At 39.4% G+C, this 26,122-nt stretch overlaps 1 protein-coding gene across 2 annotated transcripts in view; it reads right to left on the reverse strand.

The window, feature by feature from the left end:
- Nucleotides 1-26,122, reverse strand: part of tmem132e (transmembrane protein 132E) — a 532,636-nt gene that overhangs the window by 109,150 nt on the left and 397,364 nt on the right. For both annotated transcript variants that reach the window (XM_079649699.1, XM_079649698.1), the window contains exon 3: nucleotides 1,199-1,339. In XM_079649699.1, the coding sequence (XP_079505825.1) occupies nucleotides 1,199-1,339 (141 nt within the window). The remainder of the gene's footprint in view (nucleotides 1-1,198; nucleotides 1,340-26,122) is intronic.

The raw sequence follows: 26,122 nt of genomic DNA on the forward strand, positions 1-26,122 counted from the left end.
AACGTACATTTCAACATGTCGACTGTGGGGGCTAGGATTTAACCAAACAACATGATATGTGCAGTCATATCAATTTGGTCAATTTAACGTCAGCTGTGGCCAAATTTGTTTTTCTCCATCGGAGAACGTCATGGAATACATTTAGAAAAAAGCACAACACTTTGGATTTATGATGGCTAAACCAGAAAAGAAATGGAAAAAAAGAGGACTGGATGTCAGATAAATCAACAGAAGACAGGAAGTAAACACTAAAGGGAACAGCAGAAGAAGACAGACAGGAAGTAAACACTAAAGGGAACAACAGAAGAAGACAGACAGGAAGTAAACACTAACGGGAACAACGGAAGAAGACAGACAGGAAGTAAACACTAACGGGAACAACGGAAGAAGACAGACAGGAAATAAACACTAACGGGAACAACGGAAGAAGACAGACAGGAAGTAAACACTAACGGGAACAACAGAAGAAGACAGACAGGAAGTAAACACTAAAGGGAACAGCAGAAGAAGACCCATAGGAAGTAAACACTAAAGGGAACAGCAGAAGAAGACAGACAGGAAGTAAACACTAAAGGGAACAGCAGAAGAAGACACATAGGAAGTAAACACTAAAGGGAACAGCAGAAGAAGACACATAGGAAGTAAACACTAAAGGGAACAGCAGAAGAAGACACATAGGAAGTAAACACTAAAGGGAACAACAGAAGAAGACAGACAGGAAGTAAACACTAAAGGGAACAACAGAAGAAGACAGACAGGAAGTAAACACTAAAGGGAACAACAGAAGAAGACAGACAGGAAGTAAACACTAAAGGGAACAGCAGAAGAAGACAGACAGGAAGTCACTCACTCTTTTTTTCCTAGCCGCAGCAATACCATCATTTTAAAATCAACCAAACCATTTAAAAATCAATATCGTGAGTCAAATAATTGAATTATTTAGTAAATAGCCATGTAAAAATCATCTTGTCACCCTGTCAGGGTTATTTTCTCATTTATCACCAGTTCTTTGCACATTATCCCTTTCAAAGCTGCCTTTAATCAGAGAGTGAAATATGACTTCTACAGGCGAGGAAACCTTTCAGCAGACCTTTAGTCCTTTGTTAAGGAAGATAAATATATCTGTGTGCGGTGGTAGCGAGGGCATTACTTGGTTAGGGAGCCGCGGTGTGTTTAGGCTGGAGGCTGTTTGACTTACCCCTGTTTCGCTGCTTTGTTCTTGCTCACGTCGATGGTGGTGATGGAGTGCTTGGCTCCGGACTGCATCTCCCAGCCCACCTGCCACTGGGCGTTCCTGGACTTGGTCTCCAGCAGGTTCACCCCCTTCTTGGCTTTGACCCTGCAGGAAAGAAAAATAAATGGGATGAGTCCATTTTTATTAGCAGGGGGTGATTTATGTGCGAGGTCAGCGCCCTGTGTGTGCGGCAGCCCTTCTTCTTGTATGGCGTCCTGGCAAAAGCAATTTCACAGATGAATCAATAACCAGAGGTGTGAAGTAGTGAAGTACAAATACTTCGTTACTGTACTTAAGTACATTTTCTGGTATAAGTACTTTACTCCACTACTTATTTTTCTCACAACTTTTATTTTGACTTCTTACATTTTGAACCCAAATACCTGTACTTTCTACTTCTTACATGTTGAACACAAATACCTGTACTTTCTACTTCTTACATGTTGAACTCAAATACCTGTACTTTCTACTTCTTACATGTTGAACCCAAATACCTGTACTTTCTACTTCTTACATGTTGAACACAAATACCTGTACTTTCTACTTCTAACATGTTGAACACAAATACCTGTACTTTCTACTTCTTACATGTTGAACACAAATACCTGTACTTTCTACTTCTCACATGTTGAACTCAAATACCTGTACTTTCTACTTCTTACATTTTGAACACAAACACCTGTACTTTCTACTTCTCACATGTTGAACACAAATACCTGTACTTTCTACTTCTTACATGTTGAACACAAATACCTGTACTTTCTACTTCTTACATTTTGAACACAAACACCTGTACTTTCTACTTCTCACATGTTGAACACAAATACCTGTACTTTCTACTTCTTACATTTTGAACACAAATACCTGTACTTTCTACTTCTCACATGTTGAACTCAAATACCTGTACTTTCTACTTCTTACATTTTGAACACAAACACCTGTACTTTCTACTTCTTACATGTTGAACCCAAATACCTGTACTTTCTACTTCTTACATGTTGAACTCAAATACCTGTACTTTCTACTTCTCACATGTTGAACTCAAATACCTGTACTTTCTACTTCTTACATGTTGAACACAAATACCTGTACTTTCTACTTCTTACATGTTGAACCCAAATACCTGTACTTTCTACTTCTTACATGTTGAACTCAAATACCTGTACTTTCTACTTCTCACATGTTGAACTCAAATACCTGTACTTTCTACTTCTTACATGTTGAACTCAAATACCTGTACTTTCTACTTCTTACATGTTGAACCCAAATACCTGTACTTTCTACTTCTTACATGTTGAACACAAATACCTGTACTTTCTACTTCTTACATGTTGAACTCAAATACCTGTACTTTCTACTTCTTACATGTTGAACCCAAATACCTGTACTTTCTACTTCTCTCATTTTCCAAACAGGCTGGTTCCTTTAGTCTGAATGTGTGTTTGGTGGCGTGATCATTATTATTTAGAGTCATTGCGTGCCTATTGATTTGAACACGATCCGTGTATCCATCATTTCCTGGTCTTCTCTAAAGAAGAGGGACCAATGAAAACGTTGTCATGTTGCCGTTGGTCACCATGGAAACATTCATTAGCTAACAATGACATTATTGTTCTATTAATATAAAGGGAGGTCAGGTACTCTTTAAAACAGCTGCTAGTTATGGGTACTTTTTACTGAAGTACATTTCAAAGCCTCTTTACTTTGACTTGAGGAAAGAAGTTTAGTCAGTACTTCTACTTTTACCAGAGTATTTTTAAACACGAGTATCTGTACTTCTACTTGAGTAAAGGATGTGTGTACTTTTGCCATCTTTTTATTAGCAGGGGATGATTTATGTGCGAGGTCAGAGGTCAGCGCCCTCTTTGTGCTGCAGCTCTCCTTTTTATATGGCGTCATGGCAAAAGCAATTTCACAGATGAATCAATAACGAAGATGAATGAAGATGACAGAGTGGTGAAACATGGGCTAGGACTACTTCAGATCACACTGTTCACTAACAAGAGCACCAGGATTTAGACGCCACCCACTGGGTGTTTATACAGAATTAACCAAGGTTAGGAGGGTTACTTAAAAAATGTATTTGATTACAATTACAAATGATCTGTAACAAGATGTAATCAGTTACCCAATATAAGTATCACAGTTATGAAACCCCCTTAATCATATTACTTTTGGTTTACCATTTGTATATATGCAAATATGCGAATAAAGATATCAGAAAATAAGTATTAACGAGATGGCTGTTAGTTAAGTATATATTTTAACACAAGGGAACAATGTTACCTTCAAAAATATCAAGATATATTGCATGAGATTATATTATTAAGTCATATTAATCTAGGGAACATTTTACTGCAAACATTTTTACTTTCACTTTTGCTGATAATACTTATACACTTAAGTAGGGTTTTGAAAGCAAGACTTTTACTAACTACTGTGTGCTATTAGTACTTTACTTAAGTAATTAGGGATGTCCCGATCACCTTTTTTTGCTCCCGATCCGATTCCGATCATTTGATTTTGACAATTTGCCGATACCGATTTTTCCCGATCCGATCTTTATGCAATGCATTAAGAGAAAAAAAGCATTCAAGTTGTCCCTTAAGGTTATTTTTTTATTTAAATTGGATATTCTATCCAACATGGATATAGCTTCTTTCTTTCACAGCAGCAATGGATCAGTTCAGTTGTGCAGCATTGGATCAAAACAAAATAAAGCTTATCAGTACTCGTTAGCTTACTGCTACAATTAGACACTGCGCCCACTCTGTTGCCAGATTTGAGAGAAATAAGCAACCAGGTCTATGAAAACAAGCCCCAAAGAAGCAACACATACATGATGTTCTGTCATTTGAAACCAAAACTAAGGCCTCAGGATGACTTTAAGACTTGAACATGGTACTTTTTGTTTTGTAACATTGAATACAACATTTAAAAAAAAAAAGTATTTAAAAAAAAAAAAAAAAAAATCCCAATCCCCGATTTTTTTCCTCCCGATTCCGATCTTTTGAAAATCACGTGATCGGATCGGGACATCTCTATAAGTAAGTAACTGAATTCTTTACGCACCACTGTGAATAAATATACATGACTCAATGGATGCACACAATACTGAGTAAATGTAAAACAAATGTAAACAGGCTACTTTAAAAGCAAATCAGCTCTCCGTTTACACCTTCGGTAATAAGTAATAACCTACATGTGTATCTATTCCAAACACATACACAGATATGCAGCTAACAGCATGCACATACATACATTCATAACTTTAGTCCCTGCAGAGTTTCTGCATGTTCACATACTGAACAGGCTTGTCTGTATACAGAGCACGCACAGAACACGAAGATGAATCTGCACTCTGTGTATGTTCACCCTACAAGAACATAACTAATGTGTACATGTCCCCAAACCCGTCTGCTCAGAGGAGATAAAATGTAAGCTAAAAACAGCAAGCATATAAATAAATAGCTTCAAAAGAAAGAGAAAAAGGCAAGATATACTGAGCCTTGCAGAATTATTCACCCGCCTTACTAATTTATTGCATTCAAATCTGTCATTTAAATTATTTCTTGGGGGGTTGTACTGTATGTAACAGACCCACACAAAAACCTCCAAATTGGTGACAAGAAAAAGAGGAAGCTTGTTTAAAAAAATGACTTTAAAGAAATCAAGTGTGAATTGAAGTGCACACTTATCCCCCAATTTTCCATAAAGAGAAGGACCAAGAGACTGCAGCTGTAATTATTGCAAAACGTGGCACGCATAAACGTTTTATTAAGAAAAGCCAGGCCTCGATTTATAATTGTTCACTGTTTAAGATAATCAGCAAGAGATAAAAAGGGATTTGGACTTGAACCTATTATGGTTTTGGGGGTTTTCCACACTCCAACACATTGTTCGTGAGGTTAAGGTTAAGGGGGCGGGACATCTCTAAATGGTTGACCAATCACAACAGAGCTGGCCAGCTAACCAATCAGAACAAACTGGGCTCTGGTTCTTTGAACATTAAATCATGGAAACATGTAGAGACACTACATACTGATATACACCTGAACATCAGCAGGAGAGGACTCTTTAAAGTAGAGACACTACATACTGATATACACCTGAACATCAGCAGGAGAGGACTCTTTAAAGTAGAGACACTACATACTGATATACACCTGGACATCAGCAGGAGAGGACTCTTTAAAGTAGAGACACTACATACTGATATACACCTGAACATCAGCAGGAGAGGACTCTTTAAAGTAGAGACACTACATACTGATATACACCTGATCATCAGCAGGAGAGGACTCTTTAAAGTAGAGACACTACATACTGATATACACCTGAACATCAGCAGGAGAGGACTCTTTAAAGTAGAGACACTACATACTGATATACACCTGAACATCAGCAGGAGAGGACTCTTTAAAGTAGACACACTACATACTGATATACACCTGAACATCAGCAGGAGAGGACTCTTTAAAGTAGAGACACTACATACTGATATACACCTGAACATCAGCAGGAGAGGACTCTTTAAAGTAGAGACACTACATACTGATATACACCTGAACATCAGCAGGAGAGGACTCTTTAAAGTAGAGACACTACATACTGATATGAACTTAGAAATAGGGCTGCACGATATTGGAAAAAACTGACTTTGCGATTATTTCCCCCCCCCTTCGATATATATTGCGATATCAAAACATACAGGAATTGAAGAAAAGACCGTTTTTTCCCCCGTAAACCATCCTTTCTTGAACTTTAATGATATAAGATTGGTATTTTTTAAACTATATTTAACCGGATGAAGGATTTTAGTCACGGACGTCTGGATCTTATCAGAGCAACAAGCTGAGCTAGCTCGGTTAGCAGCGCCGAACTGGAGAAACACATGAAAATACTTTATTCAGTGTTTTTACCTTTAATCACCGGGTCCATTCGCTTTGGAGATTTGATTGTGATCGGTGGTTTGCTGTCACTCACTCAAGTACCCCTGACATGAGAGCCGCGCAAGTTTCCCTTTTGTAGCAAGCAGCAAAATAATTGTAACATGACGTGTTTGAGTTAATTTGCCTAATATCGCAAGTCCTAAAAAAAAATTAAAGTATTTGAGACGTTCTGTCAGCTTGGTATCAATCCATATGTGGCAGCAGTCCTTTGTGACTTTACCTAGATGTGCTATTACGGTGTTCACTGGCAGAATACCAAGTAGTAGTAAATGGGAAAAACAAAAAGCCCTCTCTTCCCGCTATCATGAGATCCTGGTTATCTGACCACAGCTCTGATGCTCGAGAGGTTTCCACAGACATGCAGAGCCTGGAAGTTATTGATTTGATGGTCTCATTTTCATGAAATACAAGACAGAGATGAATTATTAACATATTTGGCTTTTGTTTTGTCTGCCCTGTGTCTACTACGCACTTCATTACAAACCAGACTGGAAGACAATGTGAGCTCATACACTGCCACTAGAACCTTTCTACATTAAACAGCCAATGATAAAGATATGTGTATATATAAAACGTCACTATTTGTTTTCCCTTTTCTTTACCCGACTACAATCTGCTTTTCATTTTTCAATAACCCTGATTAGTTTGCACATACTCATACTACCTGACTGCATTTAAATTAGGGAAGTCCCGATCACCTTTTTTTGCTCCCGATCCGATTCCGATCATTTGATTTTGACAATTTGCCGATACCAATTTTTCCCGATCCGATCTTTATGCAATGCATTAAGAGAAGAAAAAGCATTCAAGTTGTCCCTTAAGGTTATTTTTTTATTTAAATTTGATATTCTATCCAACATGGATATAGCTTCTTTCTTTCACAGCAGCATTGGATCAGTTCAGTTGTGCAGCATTGGATCAAAACAAAATAAAGCTTTCAGTACTCGTTAGCTTACTGCTACAATTACACACTGCGCCCACTCTGTTGCCAGATTTGAGAGAAATAAGCAACCAGGTCTATGAAAACAAGCCCCAAAGAAGCATGATACATGATGTTCTGTAATTTGAAACCAAAACTAAGGCCTCAGGATGACTTTAAGACTTGAACATGGTCATTTTTGTTTTGTAACATTGAATACAAAATTAAAAAAAAGTATTTATAAAAAAATAATAATAATTTAAATCCTGATCCCCGATTTTTTTTCTCCCGATTCCGATCTTTTGAAAATCACGTGATCGGCTCCGATCCCCGATCACGTGATCGGATCGGGACATCTCTAATTTAAATTGTACTCTTGATATTAGTTTGCACACTTTTATAACGTATGTAGTATCCCATGTATATATGTTTGTATTATTAGTAGAATGGTATTTTATTATAGTATTCTAACCCTTTTTAAATTTGATTCTATTTTAATTTGATTCTATATGTTTTTGTTTATTATTATTAACTATTATTACCTATTTGTATTGAATTTATTTATATTTATTAAATTTTTAACAAAAGAAAAATCCCAATTTGGGATAAATTAATTGTATTTAATCTAATAAATGCCACAGAATTACCGTTAAAAGTTAAGCACTATTAATAAAAGTGACACCACAAGTCTAGTTAGATATGTTTTTATTTCTCTATTTATTTGATGTTTCTCTTTCTATATATTATTTATATGACACAGATAAGTGCTTGGCTAACGCTGTACCTCGCCTCACATGCAACAACTCTGACACTGTAATCAATATGTGTATATACTGTAACCCCATGCACTTTATCTACTCTTTGCACTAAAATTCATATTATGTCTTATAAAAAAAGTTACAAAGTAAAGAAATAAGAGCTTTCCTGCAGGCTTATCCCGGGGGATCTTAATGATTTTGTTTACAGGAAAACACAGAGTCATATTTCTCTTCCCTTCCCTTCCCAACAACAGCTTCTTCCGGACAAACTCCTTGAAAGCATCACCACAATCCTATTTTCCTCTCAACTGTCTCATCTGCATTCGACCGGCTGAAGGTTTTGAAGCCCGTGCGACATCTTCCAGATCGTCCCATTTATTCCTCTGACAGATAAAGAAGTCCTGAAGTCCCGCTGAGGTGTTTCCATTTGCTACGCTAACCTGCGCTCGCTGCATCGACCGCTCATCCGTGATTTGTGAAAGCAATTGACTTTCAGCTGAAGCCGCGTCTCCTTCTGCAGACAGCTCGAACACAATCTGTGTTTTAATGTGATCACAAACACTCTCCGTGTTCTCTGGCAGTATTTAACAAGAGATTCATGCAAGCTATGCAAGCTAATTACAAACAGTGTTATAATTACACAGCCTGAGTTATTCACGACTTGATACAGAGGTGGGAAAGTAACCCAGATGTAAGTAAAAATAGCAAAAACTTTAAAGATACTGTTTCACGAGTAATAGTTCTGCATTCAGAATGTTCCTGAGGTTAAAGTATAATCGTATCGTAAAATGTACCATTAGTAAAAGTTCTCGTGAAACTTAATGGCCGTTTTTAGAACTACAGGATTTGTATTATTGATGCATTATTGTGTTGAAATTGCACCTAATTTGATATTATTCACGTGTTGTGACAAGTCTCCATGCTTTAATGTTCATAAGTTAGTGGGGACTCAGGGATTATGCAGAACTTTTACAAACACAAAAACCTTTACAACACACTACAGGAAAAGGGAAAACCCTAAAAAGCAAAATGGTTTTAATTTTGCTACCATGTTTTTTAAATGTGATATGAATGTGTGAACACTATACAAACCCATACAAACTCAACTTTATGAGTACTATTGCATTTCCTGTACAAAACGTGCCATGTCTAGTATGTAATAAATATGTATTTCATTTGTCTATTTGTCTGTAATGAACCCTGAGGCAGTTCTAACATCTTCTCACATTTCCAGCTATTGCAGCTCCTGTTGTCATCTTTCATCAATCTCCCCCCGTCCCGTTGTAGAAAATACAGTAATTATCTAATTCAGCGGCGTGAAGGGTAGATGAAACAGAAATATGTAATGTGTAAGAACCCTGATGCAGCGTGTTGCCTTTGATGTGAGTTGAAAAGGGGAAACGTAATACTCTCAGTAAACGAGGTGACCCAGTTGCTACTTGATCACTGTAGTCCTAAAAAACACTCATAATGACACATTATTGTAGGGCATCACCACCCTCAGTGTACTTCCTGGTAAAGATGCAACCCTGGTGAGTAATTGTCATATTTATATTCATTACCTACACTCACCAGCCACGACATATTCATCATAATCTTTTTCAGAACCAATGTTTTTTAATCAGACGTCGGCCCTTTTTCACCGACTCTGGTTTGTTTTTGCACCACAAATGAGAAAGGGGGGATGAAGCGTGACCCGTGGGAGTGCAACATGAATCGGGCTCCCATTGAACAGCGTTAATGCTGATTAATGAAAGAGCATTGCAAATGGAGGAGCCGATCAGCGGTAATACAGGCCAGATTCTCAGAATATGCCAATTCCCCGCCGCTGCTGCTGCTGCTGCTGCTGCTGCTGCTGCTTCTCAGAGAGCCAGCGAGAGCCACTTCAGAGAAGACAGAGCTATTACTTACTGATTCCACACAGACTTCTGCCATGGCAACACCTATTAGACTGCGAGTCGGCCCACGGACTGCTAAACAGGCCACATCTCGGTCACCACGCCTCAGGTTAGACTTCTGAGCGGCCGAACTCTGATCTCCCCGGGGTTTCTTAAATGTATTCTTGTGTTAAGTGGTAGAATAATCACTGGAAGAACACTGCGATCAATCAGCGTTAATAGCAAGATTACTTCTTTAGGGGGTTTTCAGACTACACTTCAGATCAATTGTTATTTATCATTAAAGTGTATAGGATTTGCTATACTGTACAGTATTTCATATTATCAAATCAAAGTTTATTTATAAAGCACATTTAAAAGCGATTTTTGTTCGGGCCAAAGTGCATGTAATAAATACTACAATCACAATAAAAGACAATACGTTAACAACAGATATATAAAAAACACAGGGAAAAGTCATGAGTTGTGCTCCGCTCTGACTAAAAGGCCAGGGAGAAGAAGTGTGTCTTAAGAGTAGATTTTAAAACCCACAGGGTCTGGACCGACCTCACATGGAGGGGCAGAGGAAAGCTGCGAAGGCTCGGTGTCCTCGGGTTTTGAGCCAGGTCTTGGACACTATCAGCAGCAGCTGGTCACATACTTGTCAACCCTCCCGATTTTCGCGGGAGACTCCCGATTTCACTGCCCTCTCCCTGTTTCCTCCCGGGGTCATATTTCTCCCGCATTTCTCCGGATTTCTGACAAAAATCAGATTTACTCACGCCTGTTTCCACTCGGACTTTAATACAACTACACCATTGTTTGGTTTCCATGGTAACACGTCTCTTTGGTAGCGCGCGCAACTGAAAGTCTGAGAGGGTAAGGCAGATATTCACAGAAAACTGAACAAGAATCGACAACTCTACCCTCTGCTCACTCCTTTCCTGTATAATACTGGTACAGCCCACACAAATGCCCCATCAAGGATGGTGCTACAGGCCGCAAGGCAGTGCACTTACAACTACAATAAGCATGTTAATGTTAATCTAACAGCTCCGGCGATCCACTAGTCGTCGTCGTCCCCCCCGCCCCCCGCGGTGGTTTTGAAATGCTCCCGATTTCTGAGGTCTCAAGGTTGGCAAGTATGGCTGGTCAGCATGTAGATAGTTTACTTAGATGTAGTGGAAGAAGAATAACTAGTTTCCTTTTTCATCAATTTTACATGGACATAGTTTACTTATTCTTACATGGGACTTTTCCATTGTATTACTTGCACTATTTTACCGTATTTATGTTCCTTAAAGGTGGGGTAGGTAATTCACTTCAGAAACACTTGTTGTTATATTCCATGGAATGCTCTTAACATCCCGATATCAATGAATATATTAAATACTTTGACAATAAATTAATTAAAAAATATCATCTGTGGAAGCCGTGGCGCTGTAAAAAGCACGACCAATCATCTGAGCCGGCCCGGCTAAAGTAACTGGATGGCCTACCTGCCTGTCAGCCTTCCATCTGTGCACAAACTTATCTCGTGCCCTCATTGGTCATGTGCGCGTTCGTGTTTGTTGGAGGAGGGGCTCTGTGAGGAAGGGGCAGATGTTTTCCGGTTGTGTATTTTCAAATTCTAGCGTACTCGAGCTGGTTTCTCCAAAATGACCTACCCCACCTTTAAGTGTATTGGGTGTGGCACTTTTTGAATATATTTCTCAGTCAAGGCGAAAGAAAAGCACATCAGAAACGTAAAACAAATTCTGTATATTCCAATAAATGCACATTGTACATGTTCATTACACTTATACTGGTGTTTAAGAAACGACATGTACCACTTAACTGTCCGGACTCTCAACTCCTTCTTCAGACATGTGTGTTATATCAACATACATTTAATAAAAATGTCATCTAGTATTTTTCCCACTCTTTAAAAACTGCACGGTTATACATCTCATAATTTATATTCAGACATTATTTTACACCTTCATTTCTCTCTGTGTTTGTGTACGGTACTTTACACCAAAGCAAATTCCTATTTTTGTGTAAATCTCCGTGGGATTAATCTATGGTCTTCAGTCTTTGCATCCTTGACTCTTATTTTTCAGCCTGCAGAGTCTCCATGTTCTTCTTTAACTAGAAACCTTTGGACACTTCTCTCTGGGCACAGACGTCCTCATGACCCATTTATGACATTTGCTGGCAGAATTAATATCGACTGCGATTTAATTTAACTGTCCGCTCTGCTGTTAATAAATAAAATATGCAAACCAGAATTAAATCATAGCTCTGAAGTCTTTAATTTCTCTTTAATGGGCTTTTTAAAGAGTATTTATTGAGCGCATTTGAAGAAAGCGTTCCCAGAGGCAGAGCAGCTGGAATCTTTCGACAACATATTGAAACTGACTTTTAGACTTTTATTATTTTGAATTGTGACTGTGAATAAACATTTTAATAGTCTTAAGTACATATGCATACTGTATAGGATTGATGTGTTTATCACACCGTTTATACTTGGTAGGGTTAAGGAAAAACATGTATATTTGATACGTAACCTTATATTAACATATTAACCCTCCTGTTGTGTTCGGGTCAAATCTGACCGATTTACTACTTTCATCAATCATAACTTCTTTGTTTTAGATGCGATTACATTAAGGCTTTATGATATCCTTCACAGGAGACATTTGAACTTATAAAACGGATCAGTAAAATCAAGCAATCTGATTGGTTCTTAGCCGCAGCGGTCCAGACATAGACATCAAACGGTAAAACATATTCAGTGTGCAGTTCCTTTGGCATTAGGGCAGGGATATCTAGATACTTTTGAAGGTTTGACATAATGAATTGTGCTACTTTTAAAACAAGCAACGATGTTTTCAAATCTGTAATGAAAGAGGTCCGCAAAAACGCTATCGACCAATCAGATCGCTTCGCGTCAGGCCGAACCACGCCCCTTAGCTGTGATATAATGAGCATATACCACGGCCTGTCATGAGCTATTGCTTAAATATACAATTCCTGATCACCATTTTCATTGGATTTTGGATGATTTAGTCAACTTTGTAACACCCACGGTGTTCCCGGTCCGCCATAAAGAAAAAAGGACACACACACACACACACACACACACACACACACACACACACACACACACACACACACACACACACACACACACACACACACACACACACACACACACACACACACACACACACACACACACACACACACACACACACACACACACACACACACACAATACATGTTCAGTGTCTGTTCTTTGTATATTTACTGCAGTTTTTCATGTATACCAGTAGTCTGATACAATATGTACAGTTTGAAAGGGTGTTAAATGAAATGTGGTGATGATTGATGGTTTTTGTGTTAATGTAATAGCAGTTAAAACAGGACTGGTCAACTTTGACCGCGAACACCAAAGTAATGGGGGGAACGAAGACAATAGGAGGGTTATGTTCAGTTCTTTATGTGGTAACAGTTATCTAAAGGTGTATGAGCCAGAAAGTTTTGATACTCAGAGTCTTTTCAAGTTTTACAAAGGTGACATGAGAATATATTATCTAAAGTGCATGGACCTTTATTGCACTGTGTATCAAATAAACCTGGTTAATTTCCACTGAAGATATACTTTATTAATTACAAAAACTCGGGCAGATATACCAATTGTCCGACCAAACTGCCAGACAAGATGGAAGTAAGAAAACTTTATCTGCCACCCATCTTCTTCCTAAAAATGTCACTAACCACTAACAAATGTCCCTGGTACTTTAATGGTTTCATCAAATTTCCTCTGGAGTGACAAACATGTCTTCACCCTCCGATCTGCGGTGGCAATCTTATCAATCATCTCTGGCACTTGATATCTATGGTGTTTATCTGTACAACATTAACAGCTTTGAGGTTTACCCCTGGAAACTTGCAGCTGGAGAATCCAGACGGGAGAGGGACGCCTGCCAGAGACAGACTTTTTAATGGCAGGCTGTGAAAATGAGAATAGCTGGGGAAATATCACTGAGCAGATAACAAGCTTGCAACTGCTAGTTTGCACATGACGAAGGGATGTTATTCTTGTAGATGCCGTGGTAAATATGTCTTCTAGGCATGGCATGTTGCAGCAGATTCCTAGTTGGTAACCACCCAAACTTCCTTACAAAACAACCAGACAAAGCACCAGACATAATGGTTTGGTTTTAACCTGCCATCCGCCCTGCTTTGTTCCAGCCTTACAGTGCTCTGTGATTAATACAAACAATAAAGTCACACTGTAACAGAAGAGATGAGTAAGCCCGATAATTATAGCAGACGTTCACCGAAAACATCTAATGCTGAGGTAAGAGATTACCATGCTAAACACTGCAATTATAAAACTTTTATTTTTATCTGCAGTCGGATGCTTTTTACCCTCAAAGTTGGAACTTTTAATGATGCCATTTGCTCATGTTTTTTAGCATTTGAAAATACTTTCAGGTGATGGTAAAGCTTAGAGGAAATACGGGGGAGTAAAAGTGGCTCTATTATGCTTTTTGGGGTTTTCCCGTTCCTGTTATAAGGGGTTTTGTGCATGTAAATGGTCTGAAAAGGCTAAAGTCCCAGCGTTTACGCCTCCATTGGACTCCTTTGTTTCCAAAACAGTGACATCATCACGTAAATCTCGCATTTCTATTGGCAAGCACCTCAAAACACATTTGAGGTGATAGACAAAGGGGCGGGACATCTCTTAGCGGTTGACCAATCACAACAGAACCGGCCAGCTAGGGTTAGGGTTAGGGTAATCAGAGCAGACTGGGCTCTGGTTTCAGACAGAGGGTGAAAAGAGGTGCCGTTTTGAACATGAAAGGGGACCTATCATGCAAAATGCACTTTTGTACGTCTTTTCTACATGAATATGTGTCCCCGGTGTTCCAGGGAACTCACCAAGTGTCAGAAAACACAACCCTCTCTATTTTCCTCCATACCCAAATCTCTTAAAAAGGGGCTGCAACAGAGCTGATACAGACTGATCCAGATTTGAACACTTCTATGACGTCACAGAAGTGGCGCTACGGCTATTGGGCCAAATCCACCAATCAGGAGGAGACCGCCACGGACATTGCCGTTGGAAAGCGCTGGAGACGCTGTAGTACATATGCCAGGCCTGTAGATGGTGCTGTTCTCACAGAATCAGCCCATGATGCAAAGACAGTGTTAAATTGAGCGAAATGAGGAATGGCTAAAATGCATGATCTGTTTGGTATTTTGAAAAATAAAAAGTATAAATATGTCTTATATAGGTATGGTCCTACACTACATTATTCAAATGTAGCATGATAGGTCCACTTTAAAGTATGGAGACATGTCACAGTAGAGACACAAAATACTAATATGAACCCTGAACATTTGCATCAAATGTCTTTTTAACTATCTTTTTTCAAAACAAGACCATGACTCAGCGTTTTAAAGGTTAAAGCTGACAATATTCTACATTTCATAACATTGGCTCCTCTGACTGAAGCAACACAGTCTCACGGCATTTCGTGTTATAGTCACGAAATTAATCTATTGATTCGTGTTCACCAACACGATTTTGCCATTTTTTTCGTGTCACACAGAACGATTTTAGAAGCAATGTATTTATATTGGTAGTATGTTTCGTAACTGCACTAAATAATAACAAATTAGAAGAAAAAAAAGATGACAAAAAATACAGATTTCAGTATATCTGAGGCTCTGAGCCATTTATTTTCCTCGCAGACGGCAAAAAAACTCAGACATTATACAATTTAAAATAAAAGGATAGGGTTAGGGTGAGATATTGAGTAAGAAAATGTTTTTATGAACCACACAGCTTCCGGTCTTCCAAGACCCGACCGGACAAAAAGACGTGGTGCACACAAAACATGCTACCAATAGAAATACATTGCTTTTAAAATCGTTCCGTGTGACACGAAAAAAATGCGAAAATCGTGTTGGTGAACACGAATCAATAGATTAAATTAATGTTGTGACTATAACACGAAATGCCGTGAGACTGGGTTGACTGAAGATGTTGAAAAAGGTTTCTGGAAACAGCTTGACACTATATATTTCCAACAAAATGCATCGCACAGGAGGAGATAGAGAGTTCATCCAGGACTATTTTGAATTGAATGCTGTTTTGTGTTTGATACCCAGCAGCAGGGGGATGTGTGTGGGAGTGACTCGGTGTCCATGTTGATCGTTATGAAGGAACATGTCACCCTTCTCACCCTGTGGCTCATTTTTGAGTTTTCAATCGTTTTTTGAACAACAGGGGAGCTCTACTACTGAATGGCTCGGTGTACAAATGCTTCAGGCTTTGGCTACATAAAACTTGGTTGTGCTGTACCATCTTACAAATGCAGATGATAAGAAAAATATAGAATATCAGCATCATTATATAGTTTTATATATTATACCAGATTTCTAAAATCCTGAAAAGTGAGCCTCTAAAAAAAAGTCATCTCTGATGTACGATGCCTTTTTTACTTGCTGCTGTACTCCAACACAATGTACGTGATAGGCTAAGAGGCGGGACATCTCTAAGCGGTTGACACATCACAACAGAGCCGGCCAGCTAACCAATCAGAGCAGACTGGGCTCTGGTTTCAGACAGAGGGTGAAAAGAGGTGCTGCAGCACAGGCAGTAAGAGAAAAATAAAGAGCTTTTTGAACATTAAAGCATGGAGACATGTAGAGACATTACATACTGATATACACCTGAACATCAGCAGGAGAGGACTCTTTAAAGTAGAGACACTACATACTGATATACACCTGAACATCAGCAGGAGAGGACTCTTTAAAGTAGAGACACTACATACTGATATACACCTGAACATCAGCAGGAGAGGACTCTTTAAAGTAGAGACACTACATACTGATATACACCTGAGCATCAGCAGGAGAGGACTCTTTAAAGTAGAGACACTACATACTGATATACACCTGAACATCAGCAGGAGAGGACTCTTTAAAGTAGAGACACTACATACTGATATACACCTGAACATCACCAGGAGAGGACTCTTTAAAGTAGAGAAACTACATACTGATATACACCTGAACATCAGCAGGAGAGGACTCTTTAAAGTAAAGACACTACATACTAATATACACCTGAACATCAACAGAAGAGGACTCTTTAAAGAAGAGACACTACATACTGATATACACCTGAACATCAACAGAAGAGGACTCTTTAAAGAAGAGACACTACATACTGATATACACCTGAACATCAACAGAAGAGGACTCTTTAAAGAAGAGACACTACATACTGATATACACCTGAACAACAGCAGGAGAGGACTCTTTAAAGTAGAGACACTACATACTAATATACACCTGAACATCAGCAGGAGAGGACTCTTTAAAGTAGAGACACTACATACTGATATACACCTGAGCATCAGCAGGAGAGGACTCTTTAAAGTAGAGACACTACATACTGATATACACCTGAACATCAGCAGGAGAGGACTCTTTAAAGTAGAGACACTACATACTGATATACACCTGAACATCACCAGGAGAGGACTCTTTAAAGTAGAGACACTACATACTGATATACACCTGAACATCAGCAGGAGAGGACTCTTTAAAGTAGAGACACTACATACTGATATACACCTGAACATCAGCAGGAGAGGACTCTTTAAAGTAGAGACACTATATACTGATATACACCTGAACATCAGCAGGAGAGTACTCTTTAAAGTAGAGACACTACATACTGATATACACCAGAACATCAGCAGGAGAGGACTCTTTAAAGTAGAGACACTACATACTGATATACACCTGAACATCAGCAGGAGAGGACTCTTTAAAGTAGAGAGACTAAACACTAATATGAACCTGGACAATGAGCATTGCTCGCTTTAAGAAGACCTTAGGGTGCCAGGAGAAGCACAAATACATTTTATTGTGATGCTACATGTCTGGACACGGGCATTTTCTTTCTGTTTCTTCATCAAGAGGATGCCGACATGTGAGAAATGGGGAAGGGACTTTTTACCTCTGGGTTAACGATAACAATGTTCTCTCTTTCCCTTTGATCTAAAGAGATGCTCTCACCTTAAAAGCTTCTTATTCTAGGACTTATTCAAATCATGAAGAAAAGCTGCAGTGCCACTTTAACTAGGGCTTAGTTCACTTACCTCCTCCTTGTATAAAAACACATGCATACAATAAATCGTTGGTGATGTGTGATATTGTCATTTCTCAAGTAAAAAGAATAGGGAGTCAGGTGTTTCTTATCACTTAACGAGAGAAAGTTACTTTTGGAAAAATAAGGAATGAATGTCGAGGGGTTGATATTCACTAAACAGTAAACCCCCATCCACTCAGCCGGGTTTATGTTTTATCAAAAAATACTTTAAATCCTCCATGTCCTAACTCACTTTTCCATTAGCTTTGTAAATAACTCTACAATTATGGAAACCTTTTGTGAATATCAAACATGAAAGTAGTGATTTTCCATCACAGCCTTTCATCATGTCAAATTAAATACTATTAGTGAAAAAATATGACAACATCATTAAAAGGCAATGACATGACTGATTAGGACATATTTTGTCTTAATGGAAAGGATTTGTTTATGTCTTATGTTGCTATATCACACAAACAGTGGCCAAAGTGGAAAAACAACACGTTATAAAACAGAATTTGTCGTTCACCAAAGGACAAAGGTTCTGCCATGAATTAAATTAACTGATGGCACGCAGACACAACGTCATTATTGCCAATTAATTTTGAACATTTTTACAACAGATAACTAATGACAGGATCATTAAAAATGTCCTTCCCTTTGGGGTGAATAACAGTTACTAATTACAACTCGTCCCTCCACTACAGCATGAAAGGTCAAACTGGATCGCTGCCAGCACACCAACAAAAGACATTTTGACGAGGGCTTGATTTTTCTGCCTCAATTTTCGTCTCTTTTTTTTGGATATAATCCCCGCTGTGGTTCGTTCATTTCATCGGGCCACGGCTACAATTCCCCCTGTCAAATGATCAAATAAACGAGCGGGACCTTCCTCTCGCTGCCAGCCCTCACACAGATTTGGCATTCACGAGTGGCGTGTTTTCAGTGCCGCGCGGGACGTCGTAAACAAACATTTGATCGCTCGTGGTGCCACCGTTGTGGAGCGAAACTCTGATGGATGGAGTCGTGATTCCACCGCTGTCCCTTTAGCGATGCACAGATGAAGGCAGAAAAGTAAATAAACAATGAAAATGTCAGCACTTGAATGTCTCAGAGGCATTAGAATAGCTGCACTCCCTTTTGCATTACAGCAGAAAAAAGGACCTCGCCCTCACAGCTAAATTTGGCCAGCGAAGCCTTTTTTATTTCCCCACTCATCGGCAGGCAGAAGCTCCATTAGTTCCTCTGAGGGGGGGGGGGGCACTCTGCACACGACTTTTCCACTCTGCAGACACAACACAATCCATCCCACGATGATATATATAATTCACAATAAGTGCAGATTTTTGTATTTGTCCTGTGCCAGTTATACGGGGCTTTTATGTGTCCAATGACATGTGATTCCATTACATAGTCGGCTGTGCATGGTGTGCCTGCTGCAGTGTGTGGTGTGTGTGACGTGTGTGTACGGGAGCAGAAAGGTTTGCAGTGAAGCGCTCAATCGAGTTCACATTCAAAACAAATAATAAATCATTTCTCAACCAACATCAAAACAGGGTCAAAATGACATTAATGTAAACATCCGATGCATAACGGCGTCTAGTTTCACGGTCATAAAGATTTTATTTCCACTAGTTTTACCAAAGAACTGTAAAGCCAGAGCTGGAAAGCGTTTTGCCTGATCGGCCAACCAGAGAGAACGGAAAGACCGAAAACCTTCTCTCGTGTTTTCCTGGTCTGCCAGTCAAACACTAGAGGAAAACATTTCTGTGTGGATGCGTCTGGGGGGTGCAGACCCTCCCGGCACTCTGCTAGATCCAGACCCTTTCCCAGTTAACAGTTTATTCGGGGAAAACGAGAATAATAATGTACACAGCATGGTTAGAAAGAGGACCCTAGAGTGATGTATGCAAAGCAAGCATGATCAATCGAAAAATGCAAAAATAAATATGTCACGGTAATTGCCACGGCGCTGTGACATCCTGACAAGTTTGACATTTGTCTGTGAGAAGCTGTTGAGATTACTGATTAGCACAAATGACGACACAAAACACACAGAACAAGTTTTGTCTCGTTTTGTTAAAGCTCCATATCTACTGTGCATGCATGATGACATTCCCCGGCACCTCACGGGTCCCCGACGTCCCATAACTGCCTCGCTAACTCCAGCATGAGCACACAGCGCAGTAATGCTCGGCCTCAGCGAGGAAAAGAAACCCAAACAACTCGTGCAATGTTATCATTACAGCCCTGAGGCAGGAGAGGTGTCGATGTGGACACGAGGCCAGCGCAGCGATGTCACTCACAGATGTGGACTTGTCAGAGTGGTGCAGAAAGACCTAATGAGAGTCCGAAGAGAGGACGGCCATCTGATCGTAAACAGTGCAGCCAGGCCAGCCGAGAGCACGGCGCCAACGGGGACTTTATCGAGAAACTCAACAATGCGCACCACAGCCCAGCAGTCAGGAGTCGGCCTAATCTGACACCTCACTGGAGGAGAAAAGAGGAGTGGAAGGCAGGGAAATCATTTAGCTGTTTTGATGAGGATTTTTCTAGGGCTGCAAGGAGAGAAACTTATAAATACTGATTTAATAAGGCAACATTCACACACTGTTTTGTATTTGTGCAGTGTTCGCCACAGAGGCAAAAAGCAAAGTAGTTAAACAAATATTTGCAGCCGTATAAAAGACTTCTCTGTACAGAGCATGTCTGTTGCTATGGTAAAAGATAGAGACATTCTAATTACAGTGTACAGGAGAGGGTTTTAAGAGGCTCTTCTTATGTTTTGGTATCTCAGAAGTTTAAATGTCAGTGGTGTTCGTACTTGCTTCGACTGGATCGTGTCTTCTTTCGAAACGCAATTACAGGCCCTAAAACAGCGGCTGTTCGTCTCCGCTCAGATGAAAAGGGTCTTGTGGGTTTTGTGTCGAGTTTTAGCTTAAAAGGGTGGAGGGAGTTTGCAAAGTCTCCCTCAGGCAATTCCAAGCTGCAGTATGCAATCCGTGCATACGGACCATAGGCAGCGTGGGCAAACATTTGCAGCATTTGTCACCTTTTGATTTTTGACCTCTGATTTAGAAGAAAGAGTGCATTTTCTCTCGTCTCTCTTGATGTTCATGTGTTGACTCGATGTGACCTTGGCAGGCGTTCTGTCTACAGCCCTCTCGCTGTCTACACATCAAACACATTAGACGTAATCCACGTTTAAATGAACCCTGCAGGGACGTGGCTGCATGCAGTTTAACTACTCTCAGGTGGACCAGCTTATATTGCATTGTAAAGACCTTTACAATAAGACAATATGTGTGTGAACTACATAGAGTATGTCAGAGCTGGGTCATTCCTAGCATTCGGTGCCATTTAGGTCCCCACCACATTATATCATATATTTTGTATTTTAAAAGGTCTAATGCTTATTTTTTAAAAGCTTGGTTTTAAATGTTTATACGGCTCTACCATAAAACAACAATGTTATTTAGCCAGGATGTTAAAAATTCTAAATAATTACTCTGATTTTAGCACAAGTAGGCCAAATTGCTGTGTCCCCAATCATGTTTGCTCAACTTCTGAAACAGATATACAAAAAGAAATCAAAGAAATACAAACAAATTCTACATTTTTGTGAGTGTCTTTTGCTAATATTCCTCACCAAATTGAAATTGTTGTTATTAATTCATTTGTATAGAAAATAAAGTGTGTGTTCCCTGTTTGAATGTCCCCCCTGTTACTGAGTCCCTCTGGACACGCCCCTTTACTATTCTACTATTTGTATGACTCAAGAAGAAGAAGGATACATTTTGAGTGGGAAATAATCTTCAAGAAGCAGAGTGAATGTGTTCTTCTTTCAACGTTTTTCTAATGTTTTAAAGAACTTAACTATTGCGGTAAAGCATAACATGTCGACACTGTTACAGTATGCTCATTTTTAGTGGAACTGATCATTTGTTTTATATTTAGAAAATATGGTGAATATATCTATCAAATATTTGTTTCTGTTGTCACCAAGTGCTAGCTTGATTATCATCACACATGTAGCAATAGCCAAGTTTAGCATAAAATGTCCACCCTGTTACCGTCCACCCTGTTACTATTTTTCACAGCAACAGGGTGCACACACAGTAACTGGGGATGGTAAAAAAAAAAAAAAATGTAAGCATAATATCCTGAGCTTGACCAAAATATTTTTCTTATACTTTAAAAAGCCATCATTCAGATTAAATTAAAAAAAAAACATGGAAAATTATGTTTTTTATTTTTGAATATGTAGCTGAAATGGCACCGAATGCTAGGAATGACCCAGCTGCAGCTAAATGCCTAAATAGCTGGAAGTGATTATTTCTTTAGTTTGTTTTCATTTCAACAGAAGAGAAAAATGGCTAAAGGTGAATCTGCAATTAAATACACTTGATAAAAGCAGGCATTTATTAGACCAATGAATCTACAGTTTGCATTGCATGCTGTCACCTTATAGGCAAAATGCTAACATCAGAACGCTAACATGCTCTACATGCTCAGATGCTAGTGTTTAGCAGGTTCACTATCTTACTTTTGTTTGAGTTAACTTTTGTTTATAAGCACAGTAAAAGAAAGTCAATCTGAGGCTGAAGATATTTGGTCATAAATCAACGTTTTTGACCGAAAAGAAATAGACCTGATGATATTTGTTCTGATATTTCAACTCAATCACTATACTCTACTGGTGACTAGCGTTAGGATTCATCCTCTGCGGACAACGAATGTCTGTTAAAAATGTCTTTGGGCTATTTATCCGCAAGTTGTGAAGATATTTCAGACAGGACTTCATTTGTGAACCGACAGACTAGTATATTGATCCATAGAGCCAAGTCTCAAATATCAAATCCAAGCTGAGACCGATGACATCAGAGTCATTTTCATCAGTCTTTGTAAAGCTTCCTCACACAGACGACATTAAACCACTGCTTTCTCCATTGAACAGCACTCCTCCTGATTAATAAACTAATGCAGTGCAGTTCCTTTTAATTACTTTGCAGCAGATAATATCACAGCAGAACCTCCGATTTACCTGCACCATTGGAGCCGTTAGGTTTTAAATAAAAAGCTATAAACAAACTCTCCGCGGTCTAATGAAGTGATCACACACACCGATAACGTCAGTGCTCATAAATATTACATTAACCTCTCCACTTTGGACTTTTCACACATTTACAAAAACTTTCACAGCGAAAACAGTTGTGTTGCAGCTGTCAAGGCAAAAGCTTTTTTGGTGCACTACAAATAAATCCGACCTGGCCTTTCAAGAGGCAGAAGAAGTGCACATGTTGAACACAGATCCTGACACATAAACTTAGAAGTATTAAGCCGCTGTTTCGTCCTGTGTGTCTCTCCCTCTCAGCGCCCCCGCACACAGCAGCAGCATGGAGGCGACAGCGTTGGCCGGGAAAGGCGGACAATTATTCTAAGTAGTTTTCCCATCAGCCAAAGCCATGAGCAGAAGACCCTCGGGTGAGCCAGAACCTTTCTGAGGAGGCAATCGGGGAAATAGCCACTGTCCAATTTATGTGATAAGGCGAGTAGGGCTCAGACCTGCCAGCAGACGCAGAGGGGAAGACAAATTGGGGGTCTTGCTGCAACCTAGTAGCTGACATTTGCAGAGTTCAAACCGCTATGCATACATTGTGATTATAATCATATTTCAGCCAGGGTTCACGGTAGATATTCAAAGTGTTAGCTTTCCGTGTTCCGCACCCACTAAGTGATAGAGCAAATGGATGGGTTCCTATAGAGCGAGGAGCAGTGATTAGATGAAGTGAAAGTGCGCAACCGAGCTTCCTTTCAAGGTACCGACAATGGGAGATTAAATTCAAAGATCTTTTCCAGCAGGGGGGCGTTGTCTGCGCTCCTGATCTTCTCAACTTTTCCCCCGAGGAACTTCCATTTCAAATTGGACAGCTTCGAGTAAAACTAGCCCTCTCTGGGGATTCTCACCCACACAGAAGCCAGTGTAAAAGAAATGCTATCCCCTCTCTGGGGAACACACACACACACACACACACACACACACACACACACACACACACACACACACACACACACACACACACACACACACACACACACACACACACACACACACACACACACACACACACACACACACACACACACACACACACACACACACACACACACACACACACACACACACACACACACACACACACACACACACACACACACACACACACACACACACACACACACACACAACTTGTGTTGATAAATACATGTTCTAACTCGGAGACACACAGAATGATCCGTGCAAAACAAATAAATAACAATGAAACCATCAATATATTTTTCGATCAAAATGTATGTACAATGTTTTGATAAATATCAATGACAAAAAACATGTTACAGCTTCTCTGAGTGTTTGCTATCATGAACTAATTTACCCAAAATAAGGTTCATTTGAACAAAATATATCTTTGAACGTGTTTTCTGACTTTCTGAAACTGAAATACTTATTTTCTAAAAGTAAAAGAAAATAATCATTATCTGATGTAAAGTCTCTCAACCACACAGAATGCATTTGTTGTGACATGCTATTTGATTAGATAGAAAAGGGGAATCACTTAAAGACGGGGATTCAACATTCTGCCCTTGATTGATTCATTTTCAACAAATATATTCTGATGCTACTGGATTTATTTTCTTATGAACGCTCACGTAACAATTCGACACAAAAGTCCTCCTGAAAACAGCTTTTCAAAACAGCGACATCCGACTGTGTCTTCTCTCATTTGTATAATCACAATAATTATGTCAGGAATAAATTGCAAAAGATCAAACACTCTCAGCCCTTTTGGAAATGACGTGAGGCATCTCAACGGGTAAGAAGTCAAACTTTCTTTTGCATTTTTGATTCTCCATAAATCACACAATGAGAAAAGAATAAAAAGTGGCAATCCAGGACGGTTTCCGATGTGAAAGCCACACTGAAGGGCGTGCCAATTTACGCTTTTCAAAATGTCAAATGTCTCTAGAAGTTAAGCCTGTCGGATATAAAGTGGACTTCAGTTGCAGTCTAAATGAATATAATATGGGAAAGGTGTTGAAAGGTGTCGTTATGGACTCTAAAGGAAATGCATTATCAGTCTTTGAAAGATGTTTTCTCCCTGAATACCATGAACAGAAGGTCATGCCATCTCTAAAGTGTAGGTTGTTACCTTGTAAAGTCAAACAGTTGAGCATGGATGACACGTTTTTGGAGGCCAAGTCAGAAGTTAGCACTGCTCTGGTTTCCTTGAATGAAAGCCAATGGGATTTATTGCAGAAAATAAGATCCGTGGCAAACACACGTTTATGATACGTACACGTTTTGTTCAGCAGAATAATCTCAACACATTACATTACATGTCACTTGTTAGACGCTTTTATCCAAAGCGACTAACATACTCAATACTGTGGGCAATCCCCACAGGAGCACTTTGGGGTGAAGTGTCTCAGGGACACAACGACATGCTGACTGCAGTGGGGTTTGAACCTGTGATCCAAACACCAACGCGCTATCCACTGCGCCACACGCCTCCTGACACCACTTTTTTGACTTTTGAAGCGTAAATGCAATCAGTAGAAGTAAAAAGCTAACGTTAGGCTATAAAGGAACTACCGCACAGTCACATGACTTCGGTGTGATGACTTTTAGCAGTTTATTTAAACACTTCTTAGCAATCACTGTTTTTACGAGACAAACACGTCTGTGGTGGTGTGAGTGGGGGTGTTTCCTGACTTTGTTTCAACGAAGAAAAAACTTGGATATCTCTTTGCCTTATTTCAGACCACTAACCAAAAACTATTGTGGCACAATTCTGACTCATTTCTGGGTTTTAGGACTCATTCCTGCACCAGACTAACAACAGTGTAAAAAACACTAAAGGACAGAGGAAGAAAAAAGTGACTGTAATACACCGAGATGGGGTCGTTACTAAACAAATGTAATATATTACATATTACTTTAAAACAAAGTAATATATTACACTACTTCGTTTCTCTCTACATAAAGTAACTCGTTACTTTACTTGTTACTTTACTCGTTACTTTACTCGCCGAGCACGTACAGTACGAACTGCACATGCGTGAGTGGCAATAACTCTCCTTACCAGCAGACGGCGGTAGTGAGTATTTGTCATTCAAAACAAGCAACAACCGGAAAACAGAGAAGAAGAACAGACTACGT

The sequence above is a fragment of the Notothenia rossii genome (assembly GCF_949606895.1).
Source record: "Notothenia rossii genome assembly, chromosome: 9".
NCBI classification, from domain to species: domain Eukaryota; kingdom Metazoa; phylum Chordata; class Actinopteri; order Perciformes; family Nototheniidae; genus Notothenia; species Notothenia rossii.